The sequence below is a fragment of the Zootoca vivipara genome, chromosome 2 (genome assembly GCF_965207765.1).
Source record: "Zootoca vivipara chromosome 2, rZooViv2.hap1.1, whole genome shotgun sequence".
Classification (NCBI taxonomy): domain Eukaryota; kingdom Metazoa; phylum Chordata; class Lepidosauria; order Squamata; family Lacertidae; genus Zootoca; species Zootoca vivipara.
In genome coordinates this window covers 102,172,577-102,184,707 of record NC_142584.1, presented here as the reverse complement: position 1 = coordinate 102,184,707, position 12,131 = coordinate 102,172,577, and the positions used below count along the sequence as shown (strand labels likewise).

The following is a 12,131-nucleotide window of genomic DNA, read 5'->3' as shown; positions in this document are numbered from 1 at the left end:
GTTGAAATCAGTTCCTTCCAGTTTGCTTCAAAATCTGACAAGGGCGTTCAGTTTCATTTTTATTTTGTAAATTTATATCCTGTTCAGCTATGTTTAAAAAAAAAAAGAATTCCAGGGTTGTTTACAATACAGTGGTAAAATTGTAAAACAGTTGAAATCTAAAAGAGCAATATGAAAGATTAAAAAGCCTGGTGTCCAGAAGACATTAAGGGAGACACCAAGAAGGCCGTCTCTTCCCATCAGTAAGTTTCAGTCAGATACACAACCAACAAAGGCCTCTCTCATTCATGTTCCCTACCAATGATGTTTAAAAGCGTATTGACTCTGATACTGGAGGTATATTGATTTCAGAAACGTTGCTCTCCAGTTTGGCTCTGTGTTTGCTTGGGTGTCAGCTAGCAGAGAACAGATTCAGTCACAGAATTGTTTTCTTGATTTGTATGCTGAGGTTTCTCTGATGTTATGTTGGTGAGAAGTTTGGAAACCAGCTTGTTAATAACAAGCCAGCTTGTTCTCACTGGCTTTGTTTTCTGTTCATTCTGCTGGATGCGGCCTACAGCCTAGAATTAGATACATTTCTGGAATAGCCTTGGGATCCACAGTAAATAGCAATACCAGGCAAAGGTTTGTGGTCTGTGAAAAGTGGTTTCCCTTGAAGAAGGAGAAATGATCTGATTTGGAAAGGATCCATCCTTCGGATCAACTTTGCCACTTTCCTTCTGTCCATGTGACTTAACATGCTGCTGATGCAGCAGTTCAAACTAATAATAATAATAATAAATTTTATTATTTCTACCCTGCCCATCTGACTGGGTTTCCCCAGCTACTCTGGGCGGCTCCCAACAGAATATTAAAAACACGCTAAAACATCAAACATTAAAAACTTCCCTAAAACAGGTGGCTGCTCTTGGAGCAACCATAAAAACTTCCAGGAACAATGTCTCCCTGTTTTCCTGGTTCACTTGTTCTGCTGCCAGTTTCTTTGGAGGGGCGGGTGGGGGCGGGGATTTCCCTTGAAGCCTCTTTTGATGCATTCTTTCCATGTCTCCCTGTGTTTCTGTGCAGTTATGGATGTGCAAGCATTCGAAAGGTTACTTGGGCCCTGCATGGACATTATGAAGAGGAATATAACCCATTACGAAGAGCAGCTGGTAGCGTTGTTTGGTTCTAGCTTGGACCTGACACATCCAGGCAATTAGGCACAGAGTACCTTAGTGCCTTCTCAGTTCAAGACACAGAAAAGTCTCCTATTAGCAACAGCGCAGCACCACACAAATGAAAGAAGGACACTATAGGACAGTGGCTGTTGGTGTCTTCTTGGGCATTTTTTTTTAGAAACCTACATAGGTCTCAGCACAGCTGGACAGGTCAAGGTTTGCTCCAGGCCTCTGCTTTGCTGCTGCTGAAATTTCATTATTAGACCTAGCTTACTGCTGAGTCTCTTAATCCTCCTTTCACTTTGCTTGATTCAGAATGGCATGTCTCTCCAACAATTCAAGTGCCTGATACGAAAGATGTGGAGCCCTCTTATCTGTTCTTGTTTTAAAAAAAATCATTGCGAGAGAAAACTTTGTAATTGTGATTTGGAATAGCAGGTGGCTCTTCCTTCTTTCTTTCAGGGACAGCTACCTCCTTACAGTATCTTCCTTTTGACGTTTCCTCCCCCTGACAGAGTATCAATCTGCTTTTAATACAGATGTTGTACTTGGATTTGAAATAGTTGGTAATGTCAAGGGCACGGGAAGATTTTGGAGCTTGCGAGTTCTGAGGTTTCCCTGCCATCTGCTGGAAATAGCAGGTACTGTAGCTTCTAAAGCTTCTGGGTCCAAGGGTCGATGAATAATGAAGCAAAATACTGAATTATGAGCAGTATCTAGCAGAAAACGAATTAGTATTTTTAAAATATTTTTAGACTATGGTGAATTTGAATATTAGGTCAAGGGATCCAGTGGCCAGAAGTGTTGCAACAATATTGTCCTCCAAAAGTTCACCTGTTTTCTTGATTAAGACTTAATCTGTGGTCTGATGGGAAACAGAAGTGCGTAACTCAAGTTCCTTTTGTGGGGATTCTTTATACACTTCAATTTTGCATGGCACTGCCTTGCGCAGAATCCGTTTTAATGCTCTTTTTTTAAGGAGGGTTGGTTTGTTTTTGTTTTTGGGGTAACTTATATTTATGTACTTAAGGGGCTCCCTTCTACAGTAATATTTTACAGCATTCTTTAACAAAATTAGTATACACTTTCCAGTTGCCAAGTCTGTTTGCTAAATCTTTTTTGGAAACTTACTTCAAACGAGAATGATTTCTTTAAAAAAGAAAGAAAAGAAACCTAAAATGAAAAAATCTCACTCCCTGGACAATGATATTGTGGCTGGAGGGATCTTTGAGCTCGGATTCAGTTAATTACATTTCTCCAAAACACTTGCTAAGTCAGCAGCATATTTTTAAAAAAGTATCTTCTTGCTTACTTAAAATAATTGGCACCATCCAGTGATGTTCATCACCTGTGCAATGAAAATCTACTTGCACAATAGAACTTGGAGTTCCTCGTCTCCCTCATTTCATCCCTTGTGCACCCCCCACCCCCCAAAAAAAATCTGCTCTGGCAATTCCCCCAACCCTCCGGAGCAGATTTTGGGAGAGAGGAAGGAAAAGCCCTCTTGCTTGTGGGGCCTCCTGCTCTCACTATGTTTGATCTCGGCCAAAATCTGGATTAAATGTTATCCAAGTATTATATCTACAGCAACTAGATTTTAAAACGATTCTCTTTATAGCATTAGAAAGAACATTCTTAAGAGAAAAGTTTTGGAACCTGTAAGTAGTCATTTTGCTTTGACTATTTCATTTTCAGTGTTTCTCAGTGTGTTATAAACATGACTATTTTGGAGAGAGATTTTTCACTAATTACGGATTTTCAATGATAGATTAAAACCTTTTAATCATTGTGGCCCAGCCATTTAAACCTGAAATAATTCCACCATTTCATAATTCCTCCTTCTTGGCAATGCCACAGATCTAAACCACAAATTAGCTCATAGTTAGTAGCCATTTCCCAGTTTGTCTCATTTTTATGTTTTTACATTAGCAATTTAAGACATAATTTTAATATGTTGTTGAATCAGGGAATGATACTGTACTAGCTTGAAGGCAAAAGGACTTTTTTAATGTAATGAAAGCCAATGGAAAAGACGTCCAAGCTCTGGTGATTGTATCCTGCGTTTCTTCCCCCAACACCTCCATTTCAGCTGTGCATTCTCTGCTTGTAGGAGACAGGTTTGCTACAGTTGCAACAGCCCAGAAGCAAAATATGCTTCATTCATTTTAAGATTTTACACCAAAGATATTGTTTTTCATTGTAGGATTTTCAGTGTGTAAACTTCTTTTAGGTTGTGGATCTAAATAAGGGGATTGGTTGAAAAAGGTCACTGTGGAGCCTTTGTAAGCTGAGTTGAGCAGGTATGCATTCAAGCCATTCTCAAGTTTTCCTTAATATTTTGTCAAATTTCAGGTGAGCCAAATTCCTTCTAGACCCACAGTTTCCAGTCAGTAGAGGCCTTCCCTTCTTATGCTGGGCACTTACTCACTAGAACCCTGCAGGCTTTTGTGTTTGTCCTATATAACATTGCTTTATAGTTCTTAACAGGTTACTCAAAATGGCACCTTCTCAACCTGGCCAAGCTGAAGTAACACTTTCTGGGGTTCTGTTTGTTGGAGACTTGAAGAGGATTCTGCATTAGAAAGAAATGACAGGGACGGGAGATGGCTTTACAGGAAGTAGAGTGGGTGAGGGCCAGACTAGCTATACTGATCTATAGACTACCCGCTGAAAATAATTTTCTATACTTTTCTGAAAGCAGGCATGTTGAAGGGCTCAAATGCACAATCCCAAAATTGGACGTTCCTTTCTGTGCAAAACTGATTAATCTCTGTGTGTTTATGGATGGTGGACTGGTCATACGAATCACTATCAAGAGCCACAATTTTCTGGTGTTCCTGTGATAAGTTGTGTGGGAATTCCAGCTGAACATTCAAGGAGGACACTCTTCTTTCTTTGGCTGGATTTAAATACAAGTCCAGTTTGTAGCCGGGTGGATTGCTCCTCGCACTGAAGACATCAACATTACTTTTAAAATGAACCATTTTTTATTTGTCTGAGTGGTAATGATTTGGCTATTGTAAAATGATGTGTTGTAAAATACTTAGAGTGAAAGATACTTGGATGAATCATGTTGGCATCTACTATTTCCCCTTCACGCCTCCATCCCCAATCTCCCTGGAGTCTAGCAATATTGACCGAGAGTGGTTCAACTCCCATTTTTTGGATCACTGCTTTACCATAGCTGCATTAACTCCTTATGACATTTGAACGTATTTTTAAGAATTTTGTTTCTGCTTCTGGTATTGCTCTTTATCAAGGGGGGGGGGAAGAAATCTGCGAATAGTTTGTGTACGATCACTGGTGATGTCTAGCTTTAATAAGAGAACTCAGCATCAAAGTGGCCAATGAGATTGAGATATCTTCATATGGTCATTTTTTTAAAACAACACCAACACCAACAACACAGCTTTCTGCTTGTCATTTTTGAGGCTGGTAGGAAGAGCCTGCAGTGTCCCTGTGTTATACTTCTGTTAATGTCACAGCACAAATTTCACTAAATGTATGTAAGAAACGAAATGTTGATATGTGAAATGCAGGTTTGCAGAGGAGAAAAGGTAAACCCCTTTAAATGCCATTTTCTTTTCAGTTGTTATTGACATGCATTTGTATACTGGTCTTGCCAAAAAATACAACTTTTCTGGGTCTGGTCCCCCCGTTATATTTTGTTGTGAGTACTGCTGGTGACGTCAGTGTGTTCCAGTTGCTCAACCACATGATTCATTTGAAGAGGCCTTCTCTCTGTGTGGTTTCTCCCTGTACAGGCTTTAGGGCTATGTTGCGCCTTTATCACCCAGGAAGCAGGAAACGGTCCCTAATCTCTTAGGCACGTGGCACACATTTTCTGAGCCTATCTAAAGCTTAAACCATGTGCTATGAATGCTTTTCTCCGGTCACAAAGGTAATTTCAATTTTGCTTAAAAACGCTACCTCAAGGCTCCAAGTGCTGTAAATGTGTCTTGCCTGTGAGAATTCCACAAACTGGTTATGATGAGTTCTGTTGCATTAAGTATGTGGGATGTTCTCTTGGGTTTTTTTTAAATCTGTTGGGGAGGGGCCTGTTTTAACTCATTTTTACAGCTAATATTTGATTATTATTTTTTTGTTTTTTTGTTTTCAAAAAGTGTGGGCAGATTTGCAGAGGGATCAGTTCTTGCACTATAGTATTGCCCAAGGTGGGGGAGAGTGCACCCGCCATACGAGATGCTGGTGTCAATCTGATCTGGGGTTTGACTACACTTCCGACTAATAAAACCTGACATGCCATGTCCAGCCTTCCTGATTACCTTCTTGTGTGTCTTAGTCTGCTTTTTAAACTTCAGCGAGCGTGATCCTTGCCCACACTTACAAATGAAGAGAGACAATTCCGCTTGGGCCATGTGCAGTACTGAATACAGGCAATACTGAAAGGCCATGGCTGCTTGGGGCAATAACTCTTGGGGAGAGAGGAAGGACCATTGCATAGTGGAAGAAGGCATGCTTTGCATGCAGAGAAGGTCCCTGGTCAAATTCTTGGCATCTCCAGTTTAAAAAGTCTCAGGTGGCAGGTGCTAGGAAAGACCTTTCAGTCCGATATACCCCGGGCAATCATTGCCAGGCAGAGTGCATAGTTCTGGGTTGGATGGACCAGTACCCTGACCCAGTGCAGCCCCCCTGAGATCACTTGGGTTGCAGGTCAGAAACAGGTGCTCAAATGCTCTTGCATGTCAGACTCCTTGCAAACGGGAAGCTAGCATGCCAGACAGGAAAAGCTGCATGGGCGGGGAATAAACAAATAATTATTATTACTATTTCTAGCCCCCACAGTCATAGAGAAGCTTTCAAAAGTCAGTCTTGCACTATTCCCAACTTAGGTTGAACACCTGGCTTACTAACTCAATTGTTCTTCCCAAGCCCACATGCCCCCCCCCTTTTTTACATATTACTTTCTCTCTCCAGAATGTGCATTTGGGTTTTTATGCCGGACGAATCATTAAACTGTGCAGGTGGAGTAACTCGTTCAGTGTCTGGCTACTAAATGAAGGTTACAGAACAGTAGGGGTTTTTTTAAGTTATAAATTTATCTGTAGGGGAAACTGTAGCTATTATAGAGGGTCGATTTATGAATCATAAGGCATAAACTTCAGTGCATTAGAATCCCCCAGCTGCATGAAATAATATCCTAAGTTGGGTGTGGGTGTTTCTGGCTGCCTGGCTGGTTGGCATTTGTCTGTCTCAAGAGAAGGAAGAAGAAAAGTAAGCAGTAACATCAGAGAGGAAAGAAATGCAAGGAATAAAGGTAATAATTACGTTAAAGTTTAATTTTGTCAAAAATGATTATTCACAATTCACAAAGCAACATTAACACCAACATCCTAGCAGTGGTCAGCTAATTAAGAGGTTTTGAGGATTAAAAAGGCCATTATCTCAGGCCACTGGGGTGATAGAATTGAAATCTTGATAAATTGTAATTCACTAGATTCATCCTATAATCTTTCTCTGAAGCTCCTTCATTCAAGCATGACCACCTTAAGGTGAGTAACAGTATTCTGTGAGGTTGAAGGATTGTATGGATTTTGCCACAGATTGGACACCTGATTCTAGAGTCCTTGCCTTGAAAAGTTCAAATGTTTGCAAGCCAGTGGAAGATACCATTGCTCTTATTTATTTACAATTTTCAGTCCCACCTTCCCACTACAATAAGTCCTGATGGCAGTTGGTGGCTGAGGAAAGCAGAATGTCAGAGAAGGATCTGAAATATTTTCCTTGGAGCTAGAATTTGCATTTATTCTGGCTTGTTTATTCTTTATTCTGGCTTCTAGACATTGCATTATGACAACCGTAACCTAGGTTTAAGGTGCCATTTGATGATTAGATCATATATCTGATTTTCTAACACTTTCCCCATATTTCCACACGGCATTGTTACAACACAAGGTATTCCCGACTTTAATAATACTTTTTTATTTACACCCCGCCCTCCCCAGTCATGCTGGCCACATGACCTGGAAGCTGTACGCCGGCTCCCTCGGCCAATAATGCGAGATGAGTGCGCAACCCCAGAGTCGGTCACGACTGGACCTAATGGTCAGGGGTCCCTTTACCTTTACCTTTACCTCCCCAGTCAAAACCGGGCTCAGGGCGGCTGACACCAGTAAAATTACAACAAGACATAAAGAAAAACAATTAGTTAAAATACAAAAAGGCTCATTATTATACAATCTCTGATAAGAAATTGGTGCTCATTCTTCCTGCATGTCAAGTTGTAGCATGCAGGTGGATGTTCTCAGCACCTGTCCGATAACTCTGGGAAGCCTATCCCAAAGAGGTGGTTGTGGGGCTTTCTTGTGGTGCTACACCAGTATGGACTGATATGCAGGAGTTAAGCCTATAGTTTTGCAGAGCTGTTCTTCTTTTTCACCCCAAGTCTTTTGGATGCAGTTGGGTTAGCCTAGTTCTGTTACAGCCGTCCTTGATTAATTCTGGGAGCAATTGTCAGTACGCCACAGCCAATCAAATTTCCTGTTGGGCAAACTACCGAGGATTTTTTTCGTTTTTGTATAACCAAAGGTGCAAAATGTTCCAGGCAGTAGGTAATTGGGAATCAGCTTTTCCATTCTCATGACTTTCTTTCCAGGCTGATAAGAGACAAGAAACATTTATTGGCTCTGTAATGTACCCTTACAAAAAAACACGAACTACTATAAAATCAAAGAACAGATGGTTTTGATGGAATTAAGCTATTTTTAGCTCAAGAAAAACAGAAAAGCAAATTATAGGCTGGACTGGCATACACGACTTCCTTCTCCCCTGTTTATAAAGCAGCATCAGGTTGGTTCCAGTCCTATTTGGGCATTTTCCTAAAAATGCTTCTGTTGCACGACTTGTCTTTCCAGGCCTCCATTGATGCCTCCGTATCAGAGCTGTCTCTGCATATGAAACCTACACCAGCAACCACCTCTCCTATGCTTGCATTAGATGCTGGAAAGCCAGGAGGAATCAAGTAATGTTACATAACGTGATGTGTTGGGTTATGCTGTGTGGCAAGAGGAACAGCACAGAAGGGCTGGGGAAGGATACCAACCTATTAATTTCCTCTTGAATATCTGCCTTTGATCCTTGTCCAACGTAAGTGCTTTGTGTTGGCGGCCTAAACAATTCATTTGTCATAGTAAGGAAGAGAGATACTGGAGGTTAGCTTGATAAACAGGAACCCTGAAGTATATTAGATGCATTTCAACTAATGTGTGATCCTCACTATTAGCAGAGGGCAGCGAGCTCAAAGTCCTTATAGCCCTGTAGATGGCAACCAAATTGTGGAGTGTGTCTATCCTGTAATACTCCCACTCTCCCCCCCCCCCCAATGTTCCTTTTCTTTCTTTCTTTCTTTCTTTCTTTCTTTCTTTCTTTCTTTCTTTCTTTCTTTCTTTCTTTCTTTCTTTCTTTCTTGTAGAGCATAAGCGCAGGGACTGAGTCACAGGGTTATCAAAAATGTGTTATGGTACTTCCCCAGGAAGTGGTGTCTCCAAGAATTGGGGCATAAGTCAAAATGAAAGGGAGTGGGGATATGGTTATATTTTGTAACTGACCATACTGGAGGGGGCAAACACTCCTATCTATGCAAATTGCTTGAGCACTTGAGCCAGTATATAACTAAATGCTACTCGGAAGACCCATAGAAATGAAAAAGCAGGACTCGCATTGAATACCACCCATATATTCTAGTGCTTGTGGGAATGTTCAGCGTGTCAGGAGAGGATATATTGTTTATTAATATCCTTCCTAACTTGCGCTAGCAAGTTGCTTTACTTAGCAGAATTTACATTCCCCTTCTCACGCACAGCAGAAAACTAGTTGCAAACTCGTGTGAGTTTCTTAAGACAATACACAATTCAATCTGGCCTGTCCAGATTGAAATGTGTTCTAATATTTTCCTGGTGAGACCCCTTGAATCCCTCCTAAAAGAATAAAGGCATCACAGTCTTATTCATAAGCAATAAAAAGAAAGTTTATTCACGATCAGGCAGAGCACAGTGTGATCCCTGAAGGCAGGCTTTTGGCTTAAAGTTACAAATGTATAAAAACAGGTTTACCCCTTAAGGGAGATGACCTGAGGGACTGCTTGGCTGGCAGCCAGCAGTTCATTCCAGGAAGTTCACAGGACGAAAAGATGGAAAAGAGAGAGAGTGGCAGCATGCCTTGTCCTTTTACCAGGTCTGGAAAGGTCACACCCACCCACTAGTCACATGCAAGGAAGGATGCTCCAGACCAGGAGGAAGAGGAGGTTTCGACTGGCTGGACCAAACATTCCCTTGCATGTCCACTCTAGGAAAACAAGGAATGTTGTACTTGACTGCTCTCAGTGGATTACATCCCACAGTGCTGTGGGAGAAATTCAGCATGCTGCCAGTTACAACAGCCCCATGGGAGTAGTCAAGGGGGCAGCTGCCCCCCCCCAAATCAAGTCAATAAATAAAAAAACTTAACTGACCAATCGCATCACAGATAGCTTGGTTCTGTCCCCCGCCAACATAAAGCCTCCCCCCCCCATGAAGCCTGGCTACGCCCATTAACAGCCCACCCTTCCTTTCCTCTGCATGCCAATTTGGGGGGGGGATGGGAGGTAGAAGGGGAAAGCCCCATTACACTGAACCTAAGAGTGACATGCTGTGGGTTAGATCTGTGAGCTCCTAGGGGAAGCAATATTTGAACTGAGGACATCTGGGTTTGTACTTCATAACTTAGCTACTATGTTGTGAAGCTGTGACACCACCATTCTCCATTACTGCTTGCCATTCACTTTGAATAATTTTCTTTTGGTAACCTTTTAAAGGCCACATTTTAATTTAGTTCTGGTTGTGTGTCTCTTCGGGTTGCCTTGGGCGAGATAAAGCACCTAACAAATTTAATAAATAATAATAATTCTAAGCAAATTATAACCATCTGGTGGCTTTGTGTTCCTATTAACACGAGTAGGGACCTTTTACTTTACATTGTGGGGTTTTTTTTGCAACACAACTTACCTGCCTTCACTTTCTGCCCTGAACCAAAAGAAAAATAACAGTTTAATGAGTGCATGCTTCTGTTGTTGGCATATTGCATTAAATGAGTTCATCAATAATATTTAAACACTAATTCAAAAGCCTTTGCGCCAGATATGAATGTTCAAGTGGCATTTTGTAGAAAGCTGCAGTGATTGCTTAACTAATTGGTTAGATTGCTTTCTTGATTAAAAGGCTTTTACTAATTAAATGTGTCATTGATCAAAACAGTAGATAAAAGAGAAATGATTTGTTTTTAAGTATAGTAAAAGGTAAAGGTAAAGGGACCCCTGACCATTAGATCCACTTGACCAACACTGGGGTTGTGGCGCTCTTCTCGCGTTATTGGCCGAGGGACCCGGCGCACAGCTTCTAGGTCATGTGGCCGGCATGACAAAGTCGCTTCTGAAGTACTTAAAACTAAATGGGAGTGTCATTCCAAGCAGGGTTCTTAAGCTCATTTAATTGTGAAAGTGTGACACCTGACATTTTGGGGTTGTTTGCACAGTGACCTAGTTTGCATATCATGTGATGTGTCCAACCCTAGTGACCCTTGGGCTTCACCCTGCTCCCCTTTCTTCTGTGACTGGAACAAGGACTGTAGATGCTTTCACTTTCGGTAAAACACAAATTTTGTCCAAACGGGATCATGAGTTAATGCTAACTCTGGTTGCTTTAAACAATCCAGCTTCATGGCCCATGGTTTGGAGTTGGCTTGTTTTGAAATCGATCAAAGTAGTGTTAATCTACAATTCCAGATTCAGCTGGAACAGGAAGTCATGGTTTACTCAAAGTGAAGCTAAAGCTCCTGCATGCTTCTTCCCAGCCCCACAGGGAGGTGGAAGGGGAAGTGCAGGAATCTAAAGTTCAATGCAGCTGGTGGAAATCACGATAAACCATGGTTAATTTGATGTGTGAACATGGCTGTGTACACGTGATTGTTTTTCTGTAGTCATGTGTGATTGTTCATGTGTAATCTATTCATGTGTTTTTAAGGGCTTTCTGGGTGATAGCCCAGGAATCATAGAATTGTAGAGTTGGAAGAGACCACAAGGGCCATCCAGTCCAACCCCCTGCCAAGCAGGAAACACCATCAAAGCATTCTTGACATATGCCTGTCAAGCCTTTGCTTAAAGACCTCCAAAGAAGGAGACTCCACCACACTCCTTGGTAGCAAATTCCGCTGCCGAACAGGATCCTGTTGCCATTCCTTCACCTTGAAGAAAGTTGGGAATAATAATGATAATAATAATAATGATAATAATAATAATAATAATAATAATAATAATCCTATATAATAATGTCCAAGATGTCCCTGCGTCCAAGCTGTCCCGTGTGTCCCTGGGGTACTGCGCATGTGCCCCAGGGATACAGGGATTGGACAGCAGAGACTGCGCGCGCGCACTCTCCCCCCCCCCTCTGCCTCCTCCAACCGCCGCTCCCGCCGGACACTGCCTCACTGCAGGGCACGTCAGGGAAGCGAGGGTGGAGGCCGGCGAAGGCCTCCTCACAACCCTCCCTGGCCCGTGAGAGGAGCGGCGGTTGGAGGTGGGGGGGGGGAGAGAGTGCACGCGTCCTTCCTGTCGGCGGCTGGGGGAGAGGAAGGAAGGAGGAGAAAGCGCTCCTCCGTTCCTGTCCCCCTGCCGCCGACAGCAAGGACAGGTCCCAGGGTTCGGAGAAGCGCTGCGCAAGCGCTTCTCCGAACCCTGGGAGGTCTCCTTGCTGTCGGCGGCTGCGGGAGAGGAACGGAGGAGGAGAAAGCAGCGCTTTCTCCTCCTCCGTTCCTGTCCCCCTGCCGCCGACAGCAATGACAGGTCCCAGGGTTCGGAGAAGCGCTGCGCAAGCGCTTCTCCGAACCCTGGGAGGTCTCCTTGCTGTCGGCGGCTGCGGGAGAGGAACGGAGGAGGAGAAAGCAGCGCTTTCTCCTCCTCCGTTCCTGTCCCCCTGCCGCCAA

General features: G+C 42.7%; 1 protein-coding gene across 1 annotated transcript in view; it reads left to right on the top strand.

The window, feature by feature from the left end:
• PRKAR2A (protein kinase cAMP-dependent type II regulatory subunit alpha) overlaps positions 1 to 5,423 on the top strand; it is a 92,556-nt gene extending 87,133 nt beyond the window's left edge. The window contains exon 11 of the mRNA XM_035106818.3: positions 1,066 to 5,423. Within this exon, the coding sequence (XP_034962709.1) occupies positions 1,066 to 1,199 (134 nt within the window). The 3' untranslated portion in view covers positions 1,200 to 5,423. The remainder of the gene's footprint in view (positions 1 to 1,065) is intronic.
• Positions 5,424 to 12,131: the final 6,708 nt, after the last annotated feature.